This window comes from Aethalodelphis obliquidens, unplaced genomic scaffold (genome assembly GCF_003676395.1).
Source record: "Aethalodelphis obliquidens isolate GAN/ISIS:26980383/991018 unplaced genomic scaffold, ASM367639v1 scaffold5, whole genome shotgun sequence".
Taxonomy (NCBI): domain Eukaryota; kingdom Metazoa; phylum Chordata; class Mammalia; order Artiodactyla; family Delphinidae; genus Aethalodelphis; species Aethalodelphis obliquidens.
The window spans coordinates 2989269-3016009 of record NW_020837949.1 but is presented as its reverse complement, the minus strand read 5'-3'; the positions used below and the strand labels follow the sequence as shown (position 1 = coordinate 3016009).

At 57.0% G+C, this 26741-nt stretch overlaps 1 protein-coding gene across 1 annotated transcript in view; it reads left to right on the top strand.

The window, feature by feature from the left end:
* Positions 1 to 26741, top strand: part of DPP6 (dipeptidyl peptidase like 6) — a 772535-nt gene extending 745794 nt beyond the window's left edge. The window contains exons 18-26 of the mRNA XM_027101408.1: positions 2920 to 3018; positions 7453 to 7522; positions 9433 to 9627; positions 18011 to 18065; positions 21764 to 21875; positions 23540 to 23598; positions 24402 to 24474; positions 24569 to 24642; positions 26595 to 26741. Coding sequence (XP_026957209.1) covers positions 2920 to 3018; positions 7453 to 7522; positions 9433 to 9627; positions 18011 to 18065; positions 21764 to 21875; positions 23540 to 23598; positions 24402 to 24474; positions 24569 to 24642; positions 26595 to 26741 — 884 coding nt within the window. The remainder of the gene's footprint in view (positions 1 to 2919; positions 3019 to 7452; positions 7523 to 9432; positions 9628 to 18010; positions 18066 to 21763; positions 21876 to 23539; positions 23599 to 24401; positions 24475 to 24568; positions 24643 to 26594) is intronic.

Sequence of the window (26741 nt, the reverse complement as noted above, 5' to 3'; positions counted from 1 at the left end):
AAGCCGCGGCTCCCGGATCCAGGGACAGGGAGCGCAGTGCTTCGCTGGCAAGTCTGTGTTCTCGTTAACTCCACGCAAGCCGAGCTTGTAGGCTGCAAAGCAGCACGTCAAGCCTGAGCCCGAAGCTTCTCCTTCAGGCTCATCTGGTGTCAGAAATATCAAATCCCGATGCAGACAGGCGGAGAGAAGGTTATAACAGAACTTGAGAGGCTGCACCAGGTCTCTTCGTTGTGAAGTTTGATCATCCAGGTCGGCCCCCGCTGGAGCCTTGTCTATCCCCCAGAACCAGAAGCTCGGTGCTGCTTCTCTGACAGCAAAGGACTCAGCTTTGCTCCTGACCCTGAAGACATTCTTCCTGGGCTCCTGACGACTCCCTCATCCTCACGAGTGTCCGTTTCTCTGGTCTGACCCACATTCGCACACCCCGAGTCCCTCACCTGTCTCCACCGGGGCTTATCGCATAGGCAGGCAGAGAGGTCCAGGTCGCGGTCCAGAGGGCTGAGGCTTCCGGAAGACCCTGTAAGGTCTGTGCTCCAGCTCCTACGCTGAGCTTGGGTTTGGGTTGCCTCGATGCATTTCCTCAATTCCCAGAATTAACTAAATACTAACTTGGGCGTACCATTAGTCCTTCAAGCACTGTCAACTTTTCAATCAATTGAATAAAAATGTGCTTCGGTTTTGGGGGTTTTTTGCTTTGTGCGGGAAGCAGTGGTTAATAGTCAGGCCTCAATCGCTTCGGCTCTTACCGCTAAGAGGTCTGAGCGCCAGGAACCTCTGAGAGCCTTCGGGCTTTCTGAAACACCGAGGAGGACCTCTCAGTCCTTTCCATGTGGGAAAAGGAAGAAAGACTTGGGTCGAAACCCAAACTCGGCTACTGTGAAGATGCATCATTTCCGGAATATGAATCAGATTTCCACAAACAGCTCTATGTATTCACGTTCCTGGAAACTAGTGTGTTTTGTCCCTGGGATGGGACTGAACACTGATGCCTTGGGTGGGATAGGGTCAACCAGGCAGATGACCATATCTCCTAGAGTTGGTGTTAAGTGCACCTGGAGAGGGGTACCTGAGGTGAAGGGTCAGGGCTTCTCTTTGAGGAGGTGATGTTTGACTTGATGGAGGGGGAAGAGCCAGCAACATAGGACAGCAAGTGCAAGGGCCCTGAGGCAGCAAAGAACTTGAAGAATGCTATTCTTTTTCATTATCTTGTGGAGCTCCCTTCTAATCTTCCTGCCCTATAAGTGTGGATAGAACATGGGGAATAGACAGTTGATATCTCCTAAACCAACTCCTCTCAACAGACTGTGTATGCCTGGGATGCTGTGTTAAAGGGCCGAGGGCATTTGGACTCAGGGAATGAGTGCCCTCTCTGCTCTGTTAGGAGTCTGGGCAGGCAGTAGGGCAGGCACACATGCCAGCATCGGGCATCCCCTCCCAACTTGCATGTGTGACCACAAGGTCGAGGGTTCCTTCTGGCTTTCCACAAAGGACAGCATTTCTTGCGTGCTATGTGGCGGGGGTCCCACTTCAGATTTTTTTGTAACCTTACCTGTTTGAGTGTTAGTTTCACCATTTCTCCCCTCACCTTTTCACCAAAGCTGAGTATCCAAATACGTGCTTAACAAACTTGAAAAACATCTTCTGTTTTGCTTGTCACCAGCCCTGGGAACTTTGAGCTGCCTCTGCCCCCGCAAAAGTTCTTCTGTTTTGTTTCTTTGCTTGTCACCGGCCCTGGGAACTTCGAGCTGCCTCTGCCCCCATAGAAGTTCTTCTGTTTTGTTTCTTTGCTTGTCACCGGCCCTGGGAACTTTGAGCTGCCTCTGCCCCGCAGAAGTTTGCTTATCATGCTCAGAGGCCATCCTCATGGCTCCACAGAAAAGACACTCATTGCTGGAGGTCCTGGTCCTGAGCAATGACTCACCTGCCCAGCCTGTGTGGAGTGGACGCCCGCGTCCGTGCAGGGCCCGCTGTCCTCAAAGGCACTTCTCACGGAGGATGCTCATGAGATTAGCTTATTCTTTAAAATGTTCACAAATGTTTCAAAGTGACTTGTCGAGCCAAACGTCGAACCCCTTAAAGATAAAACTTCCTTTCAAGTGAACCACAAGTTGTCCCCAGGTAGGACTGAGGTGAGAGGGGAGAAAAGAAGTGGGGTGGGTTCTGTTACGTGTCAGATGGAGGAAGTCTGACACGTAACAGAAGGGCCACGTCCGCAGGGGATCAGTGAAGAGGGCTGATGGGGGTAGAGGGTCACAGCCAAGGCCTTTTGAGCTGTTACAACCTAAGGGTCACAGAGCTGGTGTGTCTACGGTGCGGGTCAGGGTAGAGCCGCCTCTCAGACTCCAAGAGAGATGGGCCAGTCCCCCTGCACTGCGGCTCACGTGGCTTCACTAACAGCTCGAGTGCCTGTCCAGACCAAGGTCCCCAAAGCCAGACCCCCTATGACTAAGGCAAGAAACCCGAGCCCAACCACTTTTCCTGGAAAACGTAATAACGGTCACGCTCCAGCTTCTACTCTCCTTTCTGTGGTGGTATTGAGGCCACTACATTTGTAAAACCGCTTGTCCTGACAGGCACGATGTCGGTCTCCCAAAACCAGCAGTCTTGAGACCAAGCACACCTAAAGCAACATGCGTGTGTGGGAGAGGGAGAAACGCCGTGGGGAGTGAGGATCGCGGCGGGGCAGGGGCGCTGGACACAGTGGAAGAACCTGCCGTCAGCCTGGAGCCCCTGCCCTGAGCTCGACTCTCCCCTCGTGCTGGGACCTGAGCGCATGATCTAACGTGTGCAGCTCTGGTTCCAGCCGTGGAACAGTGGCCCTCCTCTGACATAGGAGCTAGTGACAGGAGGCGCGTGAAGACTCACGGCGTCAAGAAGCGGTTACTGAATCTGAGGGTGTCATTTTTTTCTCTCTTTCAGAAATTTTCGACCTAGAAACAAATGAACACGTACAGAAAGCCGTAAACGATCGGCAGATGCCGAAAGTAGAATACAGGAAAATCGAGATCGACGATTACAGTAAGTGCTACGCTTGCTCCTTTAAACGGGAAAACCAGCATCTGCTCTGAAACAGCCTGACCATGACTGCCGGGTGGGGGGTTGCGGGGGAGCACGGGCTAGAACTGCATCCTCAGCAGCGAGGGGGACCGGGGGCCAGGGGAAGCTCGCGCTGAGCTGACTGCGCTCACAGCCACATGCTCGCTCTGTGACACAAAGGCAGGAGCACGTGGTTTCTGTCCTCGAGAGGCTGACGGTTTAGACAAGACCCCAGACGGAAGCCCGCTCCTTGTTGGGGCGGAACCGGTCATGATACCATCCAGGAAAGCGTGTCCCCCTGGAAGCTCCCCTTCTGTGCCATTGATGTTCATGGTGCTTCATCATCTCACGTCTACATGTTGCTCGTGCGCTGAGAGGCGTCCTGGAAGCTGGAGCAACAGCGTGAGGGGTTGGTGGTCGGTGCGGCCCGCGGCCATCCAGCGCTCTGCCTTGGCTTGTGTCCTTCTCCCTCTTGAACTGTCCATTCAGCCATTCGATAAGCTTTTACGAGCACGTGCCCTGCAGCAGGCACCCCTAGGCCCCGAGGACCCCAGAGCACTGGCTGGAATGGAACTTGCATCTCCTGGAGGCAAGCAGGGTTCTCATAGCCTCCTCGCCTCTGCAGACAGTCCCCCATCAGCCCAGCCCGGAGCTTTGCCACCCAGCGGGCGTCTGCCCTTGGGGACCGCAAGTGCACAATGCTCCGAACTCATCTCACCGTCCTTCCCCCAGCACCGTGTCCCCCTCCACGCGCTCCTCCTTTTGAGGGTGACACCCTTCGGTTGTGTTGACTGGTTTCAGATAACTTAGATTTCAAACCTTGAAGTCATTTTTGAGTCATCCATTCAGGTACCACCTGCCCCTCGTCTCTGAGGTTGGTGAATAGACTTTGTCTCCTGAGCTAACTTAGAAGGTCGCCAGGGATCAATGGAAAAGAGTGCAGAGATTGACTAGTGATGCCTGAACTGCAGGCCTGGGCCGGGGGAGCAGGTGGGAGCCCGAGCCTGTGTCTGCCGCCCCAGCCCATGTCTGGAAGCTCCTTGTCTGCCCTGCCCCTTCAGTGGGACAGCGGCTTGTCACTAGGCTGGTGGGCCCTGGAGTATCACTCAGCACCCCTTGTTAGACTGGACCCAGCCACCTGACAGACCGTGGAACAGCTTGTGGAACGAAATCAAACCCACCCAGACAGTGCATCCTGTAAAGCTGCGTCCTTCAGAGCAGAAAGGAATGGCCCAGGAGCTCAGGGGAGAGCGTGAGAATGGACTGGGGTCCCGTGAAGGTTCCCAGCAAGGTGGGGCTTGAAGGGGTTCCTGGAGTCGCTTTCGGTTGGTGGAGAAGAGGGGAGAAGGAGGGAGAAGGGTCAGCATGGTCGGTCGTGGGTGGGTCGGGAGGCTGGTGGAATTCCAGCTGCGGGGTTTTCCCAGGTGGCAGCCGACACGGGGGCCCTCACCCTCCAGCACCTTCATCCTTGTCCTATCGTTGGGCCACACGGAATCACACTATATGGGAACCTTTCTAAACATCGCTAGAGATACAGGTAGGGAGAGAGATTCACCTGCGACAGTCAGAAAAGTCGGAAAATAGGATGTGTTTCAACCCGTCTCCCCCGGGCCCACGGGCGCAGAGGCCTTTCTCTTACAATGGCCCGTGTGCACTCGCTCTGATGAGGGGCTGATGGAGGAAACAAGAAGGAAGGACCTGAGGCGGGAGAGGAGATAGACTTAGGAGAAGCATGAGTGGAGCCTGCAGTCATGCCCGGCGGGGACATCACTGCCCACAGGCCAGGGCCATCCCCACCGCCTCTCCGGGTCTGGGTTTCTCTCAACGTCCCTGAGACGCACGCAGGTCCCACAGGATGCACTCGGCTCTAGAACCGAGGGCAGTTGTGCGTGTCCAGGGAGCACAGCCCCAGGTGGCTGGGTTCAAGCGCGTCCAGTCCTGAGCGGGAGAGGAGCTGTCAGTCAGAAAGAGGGAGACAGAGGAACTGGGCCGTCCACAGATGCCCGTCATCAGGGCTTGGGGAACCACAGAACAGAAATGAGGGGCAGGAAGGATGCAAGTCCAGGCTGAAAGCGGGCTCAGGAGCCCTGCAGGAGGCGCGGCTCTGACACGATAAGGCAGAGCGGGGAGACCCGGGAACCCACCACAGGAGCCCGGGAGCTGTTTCACTGGGACAGAAACCGGCGACCCCTCGTCAGACAGGCCCGAAACCAGCTACCCACAGGCAGGAAGCAGAACCTCTGCTGCCCTGGGACGTGTGCACTGGAGAAGCGGCTCCTGACCTGTTCATCTCAAGTCTCCGCCTCTTCCCTGCCGAGCTGTTTTCTGTAAAGAGCGACTCTGACCGCACAGGGTGTCTTGTACAGACAGCCCCATCGCTGAGACTTCGTATTGCCAGGAAATGGGTCAAAGGAGTGTCTGGGCTGCCCGTGGGGAAGGCATCAGTGACTGGTTCAAACTGCCATGCAGAACCTGGAGTCCAGTCACTCAGGGCAGATCCAAGTTCATGAGAGCCCTCAAATTAACTGGACGTTTATCTTCGTGCTTTCCTTTTATAAGGAAGAACCAGAGGCAAGAAAACAAGAAAACAACTTCAGATTGATAGTGGATGGAGGGATGGAGGGATGCAGGGAAGGATGGATGGAGGGATGCAGGGAAGGATGGTTGGATGGATGGAGGCAGGGATGCAGGGAAGGATGGATGGAAGGATAGGAGGGTGGATGAGTGAGCAAGCAACCTCCACAGGTCTGGCCCCACCCCCTCTACCCTGGTCTTTATCTGCAGACCTCAGGCACGCCCCGTAAGGTGCAGGGCCCGAGCAAAATGAAAACGTGGGGCTTATTGTGAGCTTCCAGTCCAGCCAGGGCTCTTGCACAGGCCTGCGTGACTGCACAGGTCACGCCCTGTAAGGCCAGTCAGCCTCCACCGGTCAACCTCAGCTTGCTGCCCACCCCCGTCCCCCATCAGCAAGTTTTCTCCCATCTGTCACTTCCTACCACAGCCTTGGAGGCCAGATCATATTCCTTCACAGGATCCTGTCTCAGCTTCTAGCCCAGGGCCCTCCTCCATCCACTCTGCACACAATGTTTCCCAAACCCCAGAGCACTAAGGGGTGCCTGCCATCCCCTCCTCCAAAAATGCAGAAAAGGGTCTTTAGAAACGAATAGCCAGCTCCCGGCCCCCCTTGCACATGAGGTTTCTTTCCAGGGTGAGGTTATACTTGCGGGTAAACGGGGACGTAGATGCAGGGAGAGCAGGGACAGCTGTGTGCAGGGCCGGCATTTGCTCATCGCCCCTTGGGGTCCCAGGAAATCCGAATGATGTCGCCCTACAGACTGTTTTTATTTTGTTATGCTTTGTTTTTCATTTAATGCTACCGGAGGCTAAGGCTTTCCTTAGAGAAGCATTCCAACTCCAGGAACACTCTCTGAATGTATTCAGCCGCTTGTGGCCGAAGCCTGCCCATGGGCTTATCAGTGGCAGGAAGCAGCCCAGACCATGTTTTATGGATATTTCAGTGATAAAGTCCAGGGTCCCTGGGCCATTGATCTAATTTGCAAGCCATTAACATTCAGCCCGAATCAGTAATGAGACCCTGGTCAGAGCAGGCGGCTAAGCCAGCCCCCAGCCTGGGGTGCATCTACAGTAACTGTACTGAAAAAGCCAGTAATTCCAACTTAATCGCTCATCTGGGCTGTAGTTAATGTCAATAAACAATTTCTAACTTGCGCAGGAAGCTTTGTTTGGGGAAGAACAGAGAAAGCAGTGAGGGAAACGGCCCCCTCCCTCCCAGACTGGATCCTGGTTGCCAAGGACCAGATCCAAGGGACCTTGGCTGCAGGACCTACGGCTGCACCAGCTCCCTCCCGCTGGCTCCGCAGGCAGCCAGACCTGCCCAGTTCCAGCCTGCAAACGGGGAGGCCCGCGCAGCCCCTGGCTTTGCACGGAAGCTCCCCACAGCTCTAGCCTCTCCCTCAGGGCCGCTGCCCCCTGCCTTACCCCACCCCACCCTCAGTCTCCGCCTGTCCCCACTTAATTACTTGTTGGGGCAGTGCTGCCCGGCAGAGGGGTGCACCCTGCCCTGGGGGTTCGTCCCCCCCACATCCCTGCCTGGAATTTTGCTGTCAGCAAGTGCTCACAGGGGTCCAGGCTTTTCTGCTTTTCAACACTTTCCTGTTGGCAAGATTGCAGTTAAGCTTCAGATGGAGAAACTAAGCTTAAAGAGGTTGGGTGCTTTCCCCAAGTCCAGAGTGAGCCGGAGTGCCCCTGTCTGTGGAGGACCGGCCTTAACCCTCCAGGGTGCCCGTCTCCCAGGCCCCCGGGAGCACACCCCAGGGCGGGCACACCCAGCCAGCGCCCGTCCCGGCCCTCCCTTCCTGGCCCCTGACTGCTGCCCTGCGTTCTGTTTCTGCCTAGACTTGCCCGTTCAGATCCTCAAGCCAGCGACCTTCTCGGACACCACCCACTACCCCTTGCTCCTGGTGGTGTAAGTATCCCAGGGTGAAACTCTCATGGGGATGGTAAGCGGGAGCCTGATATCCACTGCAGACTGATCACTGGAAACAGTTCAGCAGGCTGTTTCTGTAACAACCGCTGACCCCAGACGTCAAAGGAAAGTGGGGCCCAAGTCGATTTTGGGGGATTTGCCACAGTGAGTGCAGGACTTGAGTCACATTCCGGGAGTCGTGCTTCGGTGGCCAGTCAGCGGCCCCAGGGACAGCAGGGAAGCTGATGGGGAGCCCACCTTCACCGTGCAGGGCGGACGGGTGCACCCGAGGTCACCCCGGGCCCCGGGAGGCGGGCCCGGCAGGGTCTCGTTGGGGCCAGCGGCTCCTCCGGTGCCACGAGGCGGCCTTGAACACCAGGCGTTGGTCCTCAGGATGATTCCAGATCTGCCTTGTGCTGATTAGCAAGCTTCCGGGTCAGATGCCGAGAACGACTTAAGAGCTTTCTAAGCACCTCTGACGGTAGTGGGTCCTGGTTAGGGCTGCCGCTCGCTCGGGCGCGTGAGTGGCCACGGGACAGAGGAGATCCTGAGCCTCGGGGCCTCTGGGGACGCAGCCCCATATTCATGTGGAAGGGTCCAGGGGAGAGCAGAGGCCTGCACTGGGGCTCTTTAGGGACCACAGTGAAATCACCCCCCCAGAGCCTGACTAACCCTGTGCTTCCTGCCTGGCGCCCGGCCTGGGGCCCAGCCCTCAGTGACGAAGGCTGCACTGTGAGGACGCCGGGCCACGACCCACTGTGCTGCCCCCGCTTATTGCCCCTAACCCGCTGTCCTCACCGTCTGGACTTGGCCAGCGACCACACACACGCACACACACACACACACACCACGTGAATGTACCAAACACACACAACAGCACACACACTCTCACATATATACACACGTGCGCAACACACATACACAACACAGATATACACATCACACCCACACATGCTCACATACACGCACAAACCACATACACACCAGTATACACAGCACATACACACACACCACACACCCGTACACACATACACACACCCCTTGCCTGCACTCCTGTCCCGGCAGAAGGCCAGGATGACAGTGGTGCAGTAGCTGTGGCCTCCTTGGAGGGGCGGCCAGCCTCAGAAGGGGCGTTGCGTCTGTCGCCGTTTCTGAGGGCCCTGGGCCTGGCGTCGGCCGTCCCTTCTGCTCACCCTGTGTCCCCTCCAGAAGGAAAGTCACTTAGAGCTTCCTCACCCCCATCAGCACTAGTGAACGCTCAGCAGCCGTGTCCCCAGCTGCAAGGCCCGTCGGCAGCTCTGGCCAAGTCCCGGCTGAGAACACGCGCCGTGGGTGACTTGAGCTCACACGGTCGTGCCCCCAGTCGGGAAACAGGGAAGCCACGCGAACAAGAGAACCCACACCCCACCCAGCTAAGTGATGGGCGATACTCTGAGGGGGCAGTGGACAGGCTGCCCCCGGAGACGCGGACAGGAAGGCCACCCAGGTCAGCCGCAGGCTCTGCTGCAGAGCGAACCAGACAGAGGGAATTCTTTCAAACCAGGAGCCACCAGAAGGAGCAACACATTATGGGGACCAAGGCGGCAGCCTGGGAAACTGCGCCCAGGAAGGGCAGGACGAGTCAGGCCGTGTGGGGAGACCAACCGAGGGGGGACGTGGAAGGACTTTCCAAAGTTCCTCTCTCCGAGAACATGCCCCTCGGTGACCTTGTGCTCAGGGTGGTCCTGGGAGCTCAGTTTCCCCATCGCCCTCCGGGTGTACAGAGTTGTGGAGCCGGGCGTCGTGGCCGGGGTCTCGGGCGCCCTCCGGGGAGGGCACTGCCAGCCCCTGGGGAAGCATCATCGGACCTGATGTCGGCTGGACCAGCCGCTGCTGCAAGCCACGTGCCAAGCCCTGGCCTGTCTTTCCAGGGATGGCGCCCCGGGGAGCCAGAGCGTGGCTGAGAAGTTTGAGGTGAGCTGGGAGACGGTGATGGTGAGTAGTCACGGGGCCGTGGTGGTCAAGTGCGACGGCCGTGGCAGCGGCTTCCAAGGGACCAAGCTGCTGCACGAGGTGAAGCGGAGGCTGGGCTCCCTGGAGGAGAAGGACCAGATGGAGGCTGTGAGGTGAGGGCCCCCGGAGGCACCACTGGAACGGGGGGAGAGGGGGCGGGGGGCGGCCGCAGCTCCTACCTGGGCTGCGCCGCGGTCCTCTCCAGACGCGTGTTTCTTGTCAACACACATGTCACCTGCGATTTGCTTGTACTTGCAAAGTCTTCGGGCCATTCCGCAGTGAATTCCTGCTAGTAATCTTCTCCCAGAGACTTGTATCCTCGTTATCACACAGCTCGGTGGCCTGTCCGCTTCGCTGATTGAAAGCGGGTGCGGAGACCGTGACGTGGGCGTGCTGTGGTTGTAGGCCTTGGCCACTGATCACGGGGGGAGAGCCGGGCTGGGGCCCTGAGAGAGAGAGGACGTGAGTGGGACTGGAGCCACGCAGCGGGTCACTGCGTTGCTGAGGCAGGACCCCCTGCGCTTCCAGGCGGCAAGGCAGAGCCCCCGCTCGGCCCCGCTCAGGGCGCGTGTTGCCCCTTGGTTTCCTCACGTCCCTGTCACCGAGGCAGCAGGACGGATGGAGAGTCACCGAGAACAGAAAGGGGCTTAGTGCAGGGGGAGGGACTGATTGAATTTTATTGTTGCCCCGGATAAGAGACAGCAAGAACCTGTGCCCGACTAGCCGGCCTGCAGGCGCATCTGTAGAGATAGTTTCCACAGTTTTACGGCACAGCGGACCGTAGGGCCAGACGTGACTTTACCAGGGAGATGCAGCCAGACCCACGGACTCCGGTGCTCGGAGGGACAAGAAGAGCACGTCGCACGATTGTCGTCCTCATTGTGAAGCGGGGTGCGCGAGGCTGGACGCTGGGCATCTGGAAAGGGCGGCATACAGCGCCCAGATGAATAAGTGCTGACTGAAGGGCTGTAAGAAGGCTGGACGTTGCATCCCGTGTGTCATCGTGACTGTGTGCTCTGCAGGTTTAAAAGATTTCACTTCACTGACTTTTCAGAACATTTTCGCTCTTGTTTTTAAAAAGATTGATGGCACGGGGTGTGTACTCAGTAAATAATTTCTAAGTGGGTGAAACCATGAGTGCATGAACGAATGGCCCCCTCTCCTCAAGGGAGTCGTGAGCTGGTGAAGAGAGGCGACACGATCAGACCAGCACGTGCTACAGGCAGAGAACAGGGGTAGGAGAGATGGCTGAGGACCCGAGTCTGGGAAGTCGCTCCTGTCAGGATGCTTTTGCCTGGAAGTTAACAACAGCACAGACACACGCGCACACACACACCCAATGTAAAACGTGCTTTAAAAACACGACAGTGTATTGGCGCTGGAAGTCCAGGGGGACGTCAGGCCTCAGCTTGGTTGCTCAGGGGCCCAGCAGTGCCACTGCAGGCCCGGCTCTCTCGTCTCTCCACTCAGCCAAGCACGTGGCCTTGTGCTGAACCTCCTCTCACGCTCACAGGACGGCTGCCAGAGCACCTCCAGCAGGTCGAGCCCTTCTAGAAACCTCCAGGAGGGAAGGGAGGAGCCTCCCCGGGGCACCCAGCAAGCCTCTCCTTCTGTCTCCCCGAACCCAGAAGCATCACCCTGGAGCGGGTGGGGGCAACGCCCCTGAGACCCGGTGGGCTGGGGACTGGTCCACCGCCCCAGGCGGAGGAAGGAAGGGTGGTGACAACACAGCCGGGAAAGGAGGAGAGGCAGCAGCGGCACGTGGGCCACAGGGACGCCTCTGGAGAAGCACGCGGGCCCGGGTCAGGCTTGGGAGGCATGGGACAAGGCTGACCGCAGAGCCCCCTCCCTCGGAGGCCCCCTTTTTGTCCTTCCCCACCTGCCGCCCTGCTCTGACTCCTCCCAGGAAGCCTGGAGTCCTCGCGGGCCCCCCGAGGCCCTGGGGGAGGACGCGGCGTCCTTCAGACATCCTGCCAGCCTGGCTGGTGTGGCCGCCCCACTCTGAGCAGCGGACGAGAGGGCACCGGCTGTTTCACACTCACGGTGCTTCTAAAAATAAGGGATTGATCAGCCATCTGTTCAAAAACAGGGCAGAACCTGTTCCAGGGCAACAGTAAGTAATGTCAGCTCTCAGGCCACTGAGGCTTCCAGGAACAGGAAGACGAACCATCACAAGCCTTACAGCCATCAGCAGCCACGCAGACCTTCTCCGGAAGCTGATGCCCAAGTGTCTCAAACCATGGAAAACTCTACGAAGCTTTGTTTAGGATCTGGGTCTGTATTTTCATTAGAAAGAAATAGCCCGGTCTGTTCAGTTTAAGAGACCTTGAGACCAGCTCCCCACCCTAGCTCCCCAAAGCTCCCCAGCCCCGGGCAGTTGTCCCAACTTCGTCCATCACCTGGAGGAAGTCCTGGAGCAGGGGCTCTCCCCCAACCACAGCTGCAAGCATGTCCCTCCCAGGCGAGGGCCACGCGAACGGTGGTCTGGGAGCAGAGGAGCACAGCCCTGCCTGGAGGGGCTTCTAGGAGGAGGTGGCTTTCTGCCAAGACCCCACCTCAAAGGGTAGTGGGGATTGCCCAGGGAGCGCGAGTGCGCGTTCCACACCGACAAAGTGCTGTGAGCAACGGTCCCGGTAACGCAAAGGCGCATGAGGTCCGGGGCCCCCAGTAAGCCCAGTGTGGGCCGCGCTGGGGCCAGGGGATGCCTGGAGACGTGGGGTGGGCTGAGACCCTCCCACACCATCTTCCAGAGCCGGCGCCCGCCCTCCCAGCAGCAGAGGTCCCTCAGGGGAGTTTAGCAAGGAGGTGACAAAGCCACCTTTATTTTTCAGAACCGTAATGCTGGTAGCGGTGTAGCAGGTTTTATGGGTCAGAGTCCTGGCAGGAAACATTCAAAGGGGGTGGTTTAAGGAGAGAGAAATAACATACGTGTCTTCAAAGGCATATGGCAGGGTTAGGAAGATCCAGGGGATCGATGTGGGGTATTCTGGGGCTGTCGGAGGCCCCGGGAGGGCAGGGGCAGCACCGTGCCATGGAGGAAGCATTTCTGCAGCAGCGTCAGCAAGATCTGTAAGCGGACAGATACGGAGACAGACGTGGAGCGGAGCGGTGAGTTCTGTGTCCCTCTCGACGCTCTGCTGCCCCCAGCAGAGGGCAGGACATGTGCTGACCACATTCCTCCCGCTGGCCCCTCCAAGTTGCCCCATCGAGTCTCTGGCTGTGAGGCTCCCTGACTCTGAAGGTGCTGAGAGCAGCTGTGTGGCCCGTGACACCTGCGTCAGCGTGGGTCCCCGGGAAGCGGTGCCAACACACACTTAGACGTGCAGAAGGTGTGTTTGTGCAGGACGCGCGGCCCAGAGCGCAGCAGGGGCAGAGCCGTCAGACTGCAGGGGCTCTGACACGGGAAAGGACGGGACGCAGAGAGCGGGCTTCCCGTGGCAGCTGGGCTTCGAGCATCTCTGCCAAGCTGAGGCAGGCCTCGGAGGACCCCTTGCCGGTCGCTGGCGGGGACAGCTTGAGACGGTGTGGACACGTGGAAGGTTGGAAGGTGCGAGCACTGCTGCTCCCAGGGTGTCAGCCCACCTCCCCCAGCCGCGCTTCTGGAGGCTGGAGCCTCCCCCGTCCTCACTCGGGGCCTCTGCAGACCCTGCCGTGGAGCAGAGCTCAGCGCCTGCTCCATGGAGAAGGACGCCGCGGCCTCGCTGCGCCTCAGAGCATCCCAGTGATAAAACACGCGCCTACGCCTGGGTCAGGCTGGTCCGCCTCAGGGCTCCACTGCTCTCCAGGAAACAGCCATCACACAGGAACTGCCCGCTGATGAGTGGAAATATAGCAGAAGATAATAAAAATATTTGATATTGGTAAAAACTGTTTTCCTTGGGAGACTCCTGAGTACTTTACAAATGAGGATCCTTACCAAGACCTGTGGTTTTTAGATCAGGAAGTGAATCGCCAGGTAATTAAATGGAGGGGTTGCCGGAGACCAGAGGCTGCCTGCGAATGTGGAAGTAGGGCTGAGAATAAAAATCCGATGTATTTTATGAATTGGAATGGCGCCTGAGACCCGGGCCCCGTGCCCTTTGAGGTTCACGTGGCTTTCTCCACGCTCCGTGGTCTCTGCAGACTGCTACACGATCCCAGCAGTCGTGGTCTGGACCTCAGGCCGTGGGGCAGAATCCTCATGGGGCCAGGTTGACCATTTCACCAGCTATTCCCAGACGCACGTCTGTGTATCAAGGATTTGGGTCCTTAGAAGAGAATTCAGAAACTTGGAGAAGCGTATTCAATGGTTCCACGTGTGTGGGTATGCCTGCCGTGCTTTGAAGGTCAACCTAGGCCGTGTGTGTGTGTGTCTGTGTGTGTGTGTGTGTGTGTGCGCGCGCGTCTGCACACACCTCCAACTCCTAAGCCTGGCAGACGTGACTTGAAGTCTGCCAGGCTATCCTATGATACCTGCACAATGTTTTTAAAAAGCAAAAGTATTAAAGTGTTGTGTTAGTTTCCTAGGGCTGGAACAGCAAAATCAAGGTGTGGGCAGCGCCGCGGTCTCTCTACCACCCGCAGGGCAGGGGCCCTTCCTCGCCCCCTCCAGCTCCCCGTGGTCGCTGGCAGTCCTTGGCTTGTAGCTGCGTCCCTCCAATCCTGCGTCTTCCACTGGCCGCGTCCTCCCTGGGTCTCTGTGTCTCTCCTCCTCTTACGAGGACACGAGTCACTCTAGCGTGACCTCATCTTAACTTACTAATTACATCTGCAGTGGACCCTATTGACGAATACTGTCCCATACTAAGGTTTGAGGGATTAGAAATTCAACATATTTTGCAGAATTCAACCCATAACAAAGGCTTAAATGACCCACACAAATTCCCTTGCCCTTCGCCCAACCCCCCACCAGCCCCGCTTCCCGGAGACACAAGCACCCTCAGGCGCATCATCTCCTTCATCAAGTTCACCTCGTCTCTTCTGAGCACAGTTGTCCTCACGTCACGATTCTTCATCACGTGACTTCCTGTTGTCGCAGGTGAGGATTTAGCTGCTCTGTACCATCATCTTCCCAGAACTGTTACATTAACTGCCTGGTTAGGTCAACAGTCTGAGGCGCGGGCTCACTACGTAAATGGTGCTGACCTCAGACCCTGGTGGTCTCTTCGTGCCCTACTTCCCTTTACATCACTTCATTTTTCCTGAAGTGTTGCTTTGTCTTTCACTTGGGTAACTTTCTATGTATTGGTACCTGCTCATAATATTTCCAGTTGCTCCTGCATGCCACTCGGGCTCCTATGAGTATTCTTCCCAGATGCTCAAACATCCTAGTAATCTATCAGTTCCAACGTTCTTTTCTTGAGCTGTAGTCCCCTTTCTTCTCGTCCATTTGGACCAGGTGTCTATAGGGTCACTTTTGAGGCCCTTTTCACCACTCTCCTGTGTTGGGTCCTTTGCACACACCCTGGGTCATGGGCCAAAGAGCAACAGATATATGTCTCCCTTTTTATTTACTTTTTCCTTCATATATCTAGAAAACATCTCAAAATGTCTTTATTCTATTCCCACATTTGAAATTATTGTTTATCTAGATATAAAACCTACAAACAAAATCATTTCTGTCTAGAAGGCCCTGGAATCGTCCACCACGTGTTGCTGGTGAGAAAAACGATGTCATTCTATTTGCTGATCCTTGTAGATGGTCTGCTTCTTTCTCCTTTTCAGAAGAAGGACGTCTTTAATCCTGTTATCCTGAAATTTCAGCCATTGGTGTGGGACTTTTCAATCTGGGGAATAATTGTTCTTCAGTCTTGGAAAGTTTTTACTATAATGTGTTGATAATTTCTCTTTGCTCTGTTGTTTCTTTCTGGAACTTTTATTGTACTATTTTGGTGCTTCCGGTTTATTCTCATCATACCTTTTCTCTCCTATATTCCAGCCTTTCTGTTGAATGTTTATTTTCAGGCATGACACTTCAAAATCCCTAGCCTTCTCTCTTCATCCAAGAGCATACTCTTCTTGTCTAATTGGTTCAATATTTTTTGTCTGTCTAGATATATTAGGACGATTTTCTTTTGTTCACTGAATTATCTCTGTTCCCTCTGGATTCCTGAATTATTATGAGGTTTTTTGTTGTTGTTGTTTGGGTTTGGACTCTCTCATCTGGAAGATTCTTTTTTTTTTTTTTTTTTTTTGCGGTACGCGGGCCGCTCACTGTCGCGGCCTCTCCCGTTGTGGAGCACAGGCTCCGGATGCGCAGGCTCAGCGGCCACGGCTCACGGGCCCAGCCGCTCCGCGGCATGTGGGATCTTCCCGGACCAGGGCATGAACCCGTGTCCCCTGCATCGGCAGGCAGACTCTCAACCACTGCGCCACCAGGGAAGCCCTCATCTGGAAGATTCTTTACATTTCTGATGAAACCTGGCTGCCTCTTCATTCGTAAGAGAGGCACTAACCGGGGCGCCAGTTCTGTGTGCAGACTGAGCTGTTGGCGGGTGGGCTTTACCGAGGGTGGGGGAGGGCATCCAGCTCTTCATTGCAGAGACCCACACCCCTCGATATGGTGTGTATCCTCTCCAGGGGAGGTCAGCTTCTCCAGCCTGGGCATCACATTCCTGAGTACCTGCGTCTGCGAGAGGCCGAGGGAGGCCCACGTAGGGTGCAGACTCGGAGTTGGCTGGCTTGTTGCAGTCCTGCACCTCACCCCACACTGAGCCTGGTGTCCCAGCATCTGGAGCCTGTTCTATTTCTCCCCAGAAAGTTTCAGTGACCTGTCTGAAGGTCCCACAGCCCCTTAGTAGCTGAGCAGGAATTGGACACAAGATATCCTGACTCGGAGAGTGGAAGCTTCTGACAATAAGGCCTGTGAATTAGCCTTTGTCCCTAAGACTTGGCACTGAGGCTTACAGATGACACATGCTCAAGGGATGGATGGGGACGAGGGGTGGAGGGAGGAGCATGGGAAGGTAGTGGGGCCAGTTCTCTTGTTCTCACTAGTATTCTGAAATGGAATCAAACATCCGTCCACAGGATGAACATGCATGAATCATCAATGTTCCACAAATACTCTGGGGAAACAATAAACAGTAATACACAGTTGGCCCTCGTTATCCTTGGGGACTGGTTCCAGGACCCACGTGGGTACCACAGTCCTCGGCTCCCTAGGCCCCTTCTGTAGAATGGTGGAGCATACGTACACAACCATCACACATCGTCCTGTGTACTTAAGACACACACATCTCTCAACCCCTTACAATCCCCCTACGTGTAAATGCTATGTAGACGGCTGTAAGTACAATGTAAATGCTGTGTAAATAGTTACCAAGGTGAGGCAAATTCAAGTTTTGCTTTTTGGAATTTTCTGGATTTTTTTTTCAGTATTTTCAGTACGCAGTTGGTTGGATCTGTGGGTGTGGAACCTGTGGATACGGAGGGCTGACTGTAATAAAAGTACAAAAGTCACCTGAATTTGTATCATCATGAGGAGTCAGGACAATTGCTGCTCTGCGCTGGGCCCTCCCTCTCTCCCCTCCCACCCCCGGGAACGGGGTCCGTTTGCTTCCAACATCATAATGGAAGCGCTGCTCCAACCCTGAAGGGCAGGCCAGGTCCCAGGATGTGGGTGTCCTTGGAGAGTTGGCTGGAGAAGGATAGGGCACTCTCAGGGCCCAGGACCCGGAGGTTTACAGTCCCCCAGGCTTAGAAGGGCGGTCAGAGGGCATGGGGTGGCTCCAGAGAGCAGACGCAAGAAAATAATCAGCGGGCGATACCCAGGGGTGACAGGAAGCTGGGGGAAGGAGGCTCCGCGGTGGTGGCAGGTGGAGAGAGGCAGCAGGAAGGCTCAGAAAGAAGCCAGTTACTGGCCAGCAGGTGGCAGGACTCCTGCTGCCGAGTGAGGGTCCAGAACCCAGAAAGATTCCAGCCACTCTGGGGGGAAACCAGGGACCACGGGGAGAGCAGTGAGATGCGGGCAGGGACAAGGCAGGACCGGGCAGCGCCAGCCCGGGCGCCGGGCTGGTGGCATCCAAGGCAGAACTCTGGCAGGAGTGATTCTGCCACCAAACAGGTCCAAGACAGGGACCCCTCCCAGGAGTTGGGGACAGGGGACTCTGCAGGTGAAGGGGGACCCAGTGCCCTGACTCGAAGCCGACTCGCACCCGGAGAGCCTTTTCTTCCTGCTGATCCCGGAGGGCCCTCCCAGAGCCTGGTGGCTGGGAGTCACGACGTGGTCCAAGTGAGGGAGACAGGGACCCAGGCGGGCCTGCGCGTCTCCAGAACATTCTCTGCTGCTGCGCGTTCCTGGTTCTCGCCAGCTTTACACGCCCGGCCGCGCCACAGTGATGGCAGGGGCGCTTGGCGTAAAGCAAAAGCAATGACCGATGATCTTAGAATTCCAGTATTTCCTTTGATTAAAGTGGGGTTTTCATCCTTGAAGTGGTTGGAGAACACGGCTCTAGACCCCAGGGTTGCACGACTCAGCCGTGGCGCGCGCTAACTCCCGCCTCCTTGACCTTGCAGGATGATGCTGAAGGAGCAGTACATTGACAAGACACGCGTGGCCGTGTTTGGGAAGGTGAGGTTGCTGGCCCCTGTTTGCACGCCCCCTGCTCAGGCCCTGACCTGCACCACCCCCAGGCCTGACCTGATTCACTGGGAACATCTCTGCTCCAGCCGCCTGCGATCCTTTTTTTTTTTTTAACATCTTTATTGGAGTATAATTGCTTTACAATGGTGTGTTAGTCTCTGCTGTATAACAACGTGAATCAGCTATACATATACATATATCCCCATATCCCCTTCCTCTTGCGTCTCCCTCCCACCCTCCCTATCCCACCCCTCTAGGTGGTCACAAAGCACCGAGCTGATCTCCCTGTGCCATGTGGCTGCTTCCCACTAGCTATCTATTTTACATTTGGTAGTGTATATATGTCCATGCCACTCTCTCACTTCGTCCCAGCTTACCCTTCCCCGTCCCCATGTCCTCAAGTCCATTCTCTACGTCTGCGTCTTTATTCCTGTCCTGCCCCTAGGTTCTTCAGAACCATTTTTTTTTAAAGATTCCATATATATGTGTTAGCATGTGGTATTTGTCTTTCTCTTTCTGACTTACTTCACTCTGTATGACAGACTCTGGGTCCGTCCACCTCACTACAGATAGCTCAAGATGTTCAGTGGTCCCAGCACAGGGAACCCTCATCTGAGCAGCTCATGTGTCAATGCTCCTTTGCACACTCTCTGGAAGGAAAGCTAGAAGCCAGGTCCTTGTGGGAGTGCTCTGTGAGGCTCCTAGTTACTTTTCAGACAAGCCCGCCATGGCTCTAGGGGTGGTACCCCAGGAAAGAAGGGGAGGCAGGAGTCTTTATTTCTGTATGTCTTTCTGTGCAGTAGCCACATTAATTTAGCAGGTTCACTTACGTGGTAGGGAGGAGGTGGGGAGGTTCATGCACTGAACTGTCAAACCAGAGAAGCTTCCACGGGGTGGCCCACGTCCGAGGGCCGTAGCCGGGGGTGGTGGGGTCGTGGCTTGGAGTTGGGTCCTATCGCCTTGGCCCCTCCCCCGTTGTTAGGCGGCCTGGACCCGTGGGCTCTTGGTCTCAAGGTAGGAGCACAGATAGACACAGACCCGTCTTCCCTCTGAGGGAACAGGTCCTGCAGAGGGGCCTCGCAGTGACCCCACGGCAGGTGGAGGTTTGAACAGGTAACCGGAGAGATACCTGTTCGTCATCACCTCTGAGCCCAGGGTTTCGAGGGAGCCGTGTGCATCTGAGACGAGGGCTCGCCCTGTGGAGGTCCCAGCACGCGTGCTGTGTATCCCACACCCGCACGGGAGGTGCAGCAGCAAAGGGAGGGCCCAGGGCACGGCTCAGAGCCTGGATGCCGAGTCCCAGGGGAGGCCACTCCCAGCCTGCGAAGCTCAGAGCCAGTTGGATCACTTACAGCATAACTTGGGGCGACAGCTGTTACCTCCTGTCCCCATGGGAAAGTTACTGCCCCACAGACTGACCACGGCTCAGGGCAGGGCGCCCGGGCCCAGGTCAGCCTCTGTCCAGTCTCGGCTCTTCCCCAAACATGCCCTCTGCTCCTGGGAGCTTGGCCTCCCTCCTCTGGCTGCTTTCCACGTGGGCACCTGAGCATGGCCCCTGCGCCTGGACCTTTCAAAGGTCACTGTGGACGCAGACGCAGGAGTCAGGGCGCCGTGAAGAGGCTTTCTGGACAAGTGGGAGATTCAGCTGCCTGGGCGTCGTGCGCTGTGTGGACGGGGGCCCACACGTCCTTCAGAACGCAGCCCACGCCCCCGTCCCTGAGACAGGCCGAGGATGTGTGTGGTGCTGTTTGCTGGTCACCACCCTTATCCACTCTGCCTGATGGGTCCCCACCTCTTTGAATGGCGCCTCAGGTACAGGGTTGTGGACTCTGTGATTGCATCCCCTCCAAGGCAATAAGCCGTCGATTCCTTTAGCTGACGGGCATTCGGCAGGTTCAGGTTCACAGCACGCGTGAGAGAATTCCCCCTGCTCCCCCCGGCATGCACAGGCTCCCCACTATCAAACCCCACCGTTTGGTACCTTTGTTACGGTTGACAAACCTGCACTGACACGTCATCATCACCCAGAACCCAGAGTCTACATCAGGATCCCTCTTGAGGTGGTACCTTCTGTGGCTTTGGACAGATGTGTGATGGCATGTCTCCATCATCACGGGACCGCACAGAGCAATCTCTCCGCCCTGAGGATCCTCTGAGCTCCACCTCTTCACCCCTCTCTCCCCTCCCCCAGCAGACACTCCTCTTTTTACCGTCTCCACGGGGGTGCCTTTTCCAGAGTGTCACGGAGTCAGAATCACACAGCGTGGAGCCTTCTCAGATGGCTTCTCACTTAGCATTTAAGTTTCCTCCAGATCTTCCCATGGCGTCATAGCTCATCTCTTTCTAGCACCAGATAATCCGCTGCCTGCATGCACCACAGTTCATCCGCTCGCCTACTGAAGGGCATCTGGGTTGCTTCCAAGTTTCGACAATTACGAACAAAGCTGCTCTGGTCATCCATGTGCAGGTTTTTGTGTGGATATAAGTTTTCAGCTTCTTAGAGTAAATACCAAGGAGTGCAGTCACGGGATCGTATGGTGAGGGGATGTTTAGTTTTGTAAGAAACCACCGAGCTGTCTCCATAGTGTTTGTGCCATGTTGCGTTCCCACCAGCAACGAATGAGAGTTCCTGTTGCTCTATATCCTCACCAGCATTTGATGTTGTCAGTCAACACATTTTAAAAAACAAACTGCAGAATGACTGGTAAGGCTTGGAGATTCCATTGACCATGAATATTATTTGCCAGAAACCAAAAAGACTTATTGTCATTAAGATATTCCTGTTCTACTGAAGGAGCACTATTATAATGTAACAAACTTAAATATATTGATCAAAAACAGTTAATTCTACAGGGAGTTTGGCATGGCATGGACATGACAGTCTCCATCAGGTATGTGGGTTCTACACACGCCACCCTCTCACCTCAGCACACGCACTCACACTCGCCCACACCTTTGACAGTCCTCTGCCACACTCTGGTTCTCCGGGCCTTCACTCCTCTCCTTGCCCACCTTTGCTCAGCAAAACATCACATCTGTGCCCCCTTCCCTTTGGGTCTTGCAGGAAACAGGTGCATCTGGACCAGCCAGCACCCACGGCAGATACGGTGTAATGCTTTGCTCTCTCTGGAAGGCTCACATTGAAATTGGGGTCTTTCATGTCATCCCCAAATAAGGGCAGTACAGGAAATGAAGGACTGACCCACGTACACGACACGTGCGGACGTCTGTCCCGGGCAGACCCCTGAGCTGAGCATCCTGGCGACCAGTGCTGGAGCCCTTTGACATTGGCTCCTCATGGGCCCGCCCTCAGAATCACAGAAAGCGGGTCGGCTCTGCCTGTAGGCAAGGGAGAGGCAGCAGGGGGCGCTGGACAGCCGTCCCACACCACACGCCGCACTCCAGTCCCCAGTCACCCTTCACAGTCAGCGCCACGCTTCATCCTCGTGTCGCTCGAACACGAGGCCCAGGAGGGGGATACTTGCCTCACGTTATATTTAGCTGGAAAGGCGTTTGTTTTCATCTTTTTACCTCCCTTATAATTTTTCAACGTTAAATTTTTTTTAGAAAAACGAACTAGGTGACAGTGGTTGCTTGAGCCACTGACCTCATTGTCTGAGGCTGTTTTCATGGGTGAGTTATTGACTTTGCTCCTGCCCTTCTCTCTGCCCTCTGCTCGTTCCCAGGATTACGGTGGGTACCTGAGCACTTACATCCTCCCAGCGAAGGGCGAGAATCAAGGCCCGGTTTTCACCTGTGGCTCTGCGCTCTCCCCGATAACAGACTTCAAGCTCTACGGTAGGGGCCCCAACCGGAGGGGCGCTGGTCCCACCCAGCCCCCGCCCCCAGGCCTCCCTCCCTCAGCGCCCAGTCCGATAACCTGCAGGGTGGCGAGGCCGGCGGTGGAACCTCACAGACAGGGCCTGGGGGACGGGGGAGAGGGGTTCACGCCACTTGCTCGGAAAGTGGTCAGCCCACCGCTGCCCCTCAGTCGCGTTCCCGACACACGAGACCAGGAGCCAGAACACGCCCAGCGCCTGTGCTTGCAGTGATGGGAGTGGCGCGAGCAGAAGGGAAGGGGACTCCGGGCCGCCCTTGCCCCTCCTCTCTGACCCCGCAGTGCGGCGGGGGCCCTGCGCCGGATCTCTGTCCGGCGCGGGGTGTCTGGGGGCTCTGGGGGCAGGTGAAGGGCTGAGGGAGCTGCTGTCCAGGGGCCTGGGTGGCTCTGCCTCGCCCTCCGCCCCGGCACCTGCCAGCTCCTTTCTGCGACCGGACTCCCAGTGTGGCGGGCAGACCCCGTCTGCAGCTGCACGGACATGGCTCTGTGGGCACTGCTGGGGGGGTCCTCCCTCTGGTCAGCCAGCCTCTTTTCTCTGAACGTGAAGGGCTTTGTGATGTCACCCTGATTTTAAATGTCGGCAAGGCCCTCTCTGTGGGCTCTGGGAGCTGGCATTCGGGCCAGGGCGGCAGGGAGTCTGGGCCATCGGCCCCAGCTGCCGGCACAGAGCCAGGCTGATGGGGCATCCGGGGGCTCCTGGTCGCTGGTGTGCGGAGCCCTGCTGGGGGCCTGAGGTCCCTTCGGGTCAGAGGAACCAGCATCACTGCATGGCCGCACCCTCCCGCGCCCCAGGTCGGCGCCCGTGGACCGCGCGGAGCCGTCCAGGGACACCGCGCGTGTGCAGCTCAGCAGCTCTGGCCGCCGCGAGGCTCACGGCAGATATGCTGGTTTTTGCAAGTGCTCAATGCGCATTCCGACTCAAGATCATACGGGAACCCCCTAATTCCAAACTCTAATCACTTAAAATTACTGTCCCATGGGAATCCGTGTAACATTCTCTGTTTTTCAAATTCAGTGGGACTTTCTCGGGGTTTTTAATCAAGCAATTTCAAATCTGCCTGAGTTGAGTGCACACGAATGCGCCCAACCCCGCGCCTCGATGTGTCACTGTGCCTGGGACAGCGGAGAGCCCACGTGGTCTCCTGGACTGAACTAAGGGGTCCCTGCACCTGTAGAAGGAGCTCGGTGCCCTGGACTCCCGGACTTCCTGACGGGGCGGCCTGGGTCCTCACGAGACCCTGGACCTGAGCCAGGGGGCAGGCAGAGCAGAGGCAGCCGACACTTTCTGAAAATAAGGGAACCTGATGGAAGTTGGCTCTTCGTATCTGTTCCCCCTTCTGGGCGTTGAAATGAAGTGGGGGCGGGGTGTGAATCCTGTTTATTTCGGAATCAGATCAGTTCGGTTTCCCTCGTGCTGCAATCCCACCACCACCACTAGCAGGTCTAAATGTCACTGTGGCGCTGGCTGAGTAACCCCGCAAAGACCCACGAGGTTTAGTGCTTCTTCAGAAGCAGATGTTCCCCGGGAAGATGGAAGGGAGTCCAGCCCCGTCCCCAGGGCGGCCCCCGGAGCCCAAAGGGGCCCCGAGGCCAAGGGCTAACGCTCTCCTCTGCTTGTGTGCAGCGTCTGCATTTTCCGAGAGGTACTTGGGCCTCCACGGACTTGACAACAGAGCGTATGAGGTGTGTTTGGGTTAGGGTTAGGGTTTGGGGCAGAGCCACCACTTGGCAAAAACGAGGAACCCTGCGATGATGCTTCTCCGAACTGCTCCCTCCCTCCCTCCCCCCCAGGCCCCGCCCCCTCTTAACTCCCGCAGGCCTGTGTTCCCTTCCTCCCTCCCTCCCGTGTCAAAGCCCATTCACCCGGGTGCCGTGATCTCTCCGAGATCGGTCTGGTTGCCCATTCTGGAACCGGCGGGACAAGGCGGGAGGTGGGGAAGGGCTTAGGGTGGAGGAGTCTGTCGCAGGGCCGTAGGCTCGGGTGTGGATGGCCGCTGGCCCGCTGCCCCCACGGCTGCTTCTGCTCCCGGGAGAAGCAGCCCCTGGTGGGGGAGCAGGAAGCCTCCCGGACACCGCCTCCTGGTCTTGACCGCTCAGGCGGCTGAGTGTGGGCATCGCGCATGCATCTCACTGGCACCGAGGAGGCCAGAGAGCTGCTGCGGGCCAGGCTGCGGCTTCAGAGCTGCAACCCGGGCACGGACAGCGGGACGCTCTGGCCAGGGCAGCACCTCCCAGCGGCATCAGTTGAATGAAGGCCCCAGGCCACCTTCAGGGGGAGGAGACCCTTTCTCCCTGCTTCCTAGATCTTCTCCTGTCCCCTTCCTCTTTAAAAGGGGTTGGGGCTGGGAAAGCCCAGGCCCCCGAGAGCTTTCGCAGGGCTTCCAGTGTGCCCAGCACACTGCGTGGCCCTCACCCTCCGGGTCAAGGTTCCTGGGCTCATGCCCTACTCCCCACGGCGGGCGCTGACCCCTGTCGCCCATGTGCAGATGGCCAAGGTGGCGCGCCGGGTGTCTGCGCTGGAAGGGCAGCGGCTTCTCCTCGTCCACGCGACCGCCGACGGTGAGCCCCCGACACTGACCACGGCGCTCGGCGAGAGCATCGCCCTGCGTGGGGTTACGGGTTTTGACACTTTCCTCTTTTCTTCTTTAAACAGAAAAAATCCATTTCCAGCACACCGCAGAACTCATCACGCAACTCATTAAGGGAAAGGCTAATTACAGCTTACAGGTACCGTGCTGCACGCCTGCCCTGCCTCACACCACACATGCCTTTCCACGGACGAGGAGCTGAGTGGTGCCCGGCCACGCATGACTGCAAACACTCCTCCGTCACGGCCATCGGAGATGCTCGGGGACACATCAGATCAGACAGATGGGCAGTGCTTGCTTTTTCTGCCGATTGATGGTGGCTCGGTTCAGCACTCAGGCTGTGTTTAAGCCCCTTTAGGCTCCACCAGCGCCCCCCGCCCCTGCTCCCTCCCCGGGGGATGAGCAAAGGCGGGGCAGCAGCCACACCCCCATGCTCACTGAAGAGGGGGCTGCTGTCCCACTGATGAGCGCAGCCTTGGCTTCACTAGCCTCCCCCCGGAAAGCACACATCTGCTAAATACTGGCTGGATGTTCCAGAACCTTCTGTGGTGCCGCAGTAGTTAAAGAGCTCTGTCCTTCCCAAGAACCCGACTCACAGCCTTGACCTCACTGGCATCAAGTGCTGACCCACCAGCTCTAGTGTAGGTGCTTTCCAGCGATGCACGGTGCTGCTTCTGGAAGCTTCTTCCATCTCCTTCCCGCCCTCTGGTTCACTTGGTGAGACAGGTATGACCCCGGTGGTCTTCTCGGGTCCAGGATAAACGGGAGACTTCCTCAACCAGGGCCCCAGGCAGCGCTGCCTGCCTCTGTCTCCCAGCCCTGGCTTTGCTGCGTGGCTGTCTCGTACAGGGCCAGTGTGCGCTGGCCGGTAGGGGGAGCGCTTTCCGAAGGGAGGGAGGCCGGCTTGCGTGCTGATGAACGCGGAGGGAGGGAGGGGCTTAGTTCACGTGACACTGGAGTTCCTTCTGAGAATGCTCAGGTCACAGTACAACGCTAAGTACCTCGTATGCACGCGATGCAGCTGCGGTAGGTCCGATGGCAGAGCTCTGCCTGCCGGTGTGGACCACTCCCCACAAACAGGCGAAGCGAAGTCAGCAAGGTGCTGGGCGATACCCACCCCAGGTCCCACTGGACACTGTGCAGGCGCGGCGAGTGTCTGAGATATTCGATAAGCTTGTAAAGGTGACAACTCCAGGTGAGGGCTCCAGGCAACCAGGACCCGGGTAGGAGGAGACATACTTCCTGCTCTGTAACCCTTTGTACTATTTGATGTTTAAGGTACATATAATAGCTCAATGACCACCTTCATAAATACGAAAATAAAGGTGAGTGTCATCATCTGAAGACATAAGAGGAAGACAGGGTTCAAAATGCAGGAAGCAGCCTGGTATCATGGAAAGAACATGGGCTTTGGGGCCAATTAGACTTGGCTTTGAATCCCAGCTGGGACCGGGCCCTTCGTGTGGAAGTGGTGCAGTGCCCCTGGGTACTCAGTGTCATTACATTTGGGGATGGAATGATTAGCTGCCGTCTTTTCAGCCCTGCCTGTGTCCCAGGCCTTGTTCTAAGCATTTCAGAGGTATTCCATCGTTCAATTCTCACATAGCTCAGTGAGCTAGATTTTATGATGAGGTCATCTGCATTCGACGGCCGGGGTCCAGGAAAGCTCCCTGTGCACGGCGCACGGTGAGTCAAACGCAGGTGCCCGTGGGAGCGAAGGTTTCCCCACACTCACCAAGGTTATAGAGGCAGCACGGAATGCTTCCCCTTTCTTTGGGAGTCCTGATGCCTGGAGGCCTGGGCCGCTTGCTGCCTCGGTGGTCCCCGAGCCTGGATCCCTGTCGCAAATTCAAACAAGCGGAGCGAGCGAGGCGTTCAGAGTCTGTTAAACGATGTGTTTTCTGATTCCGTCCCTGATTTGCTGAGGGGACCCTCCACCTGGCAAAGCCGCGAGGAGAAGCAGCCCTGAGATGCCCTCCAGGCTGAGCTTCCGGCTGCGCGGAGCCCGGGCCGTGGGGCTCGGAGTCTCAGCGGCGCCCCAGCCCACGCGGAGGGCGGCCACGGGGGTAACTCCTCACGCCTCTCTTGCAGATATACCCGGACGAGAGCCACTACTTCAGCAGCGCCCCCCTGCGGCAGCACCTGTACCGAGCCCTCATCGGCTTCTTCGTGGAGTGCTTCAGGGTCCAGGACAAACTCCCGACAGTAGCAGCGAGAGAGGACGAGGAGGAAGACTGA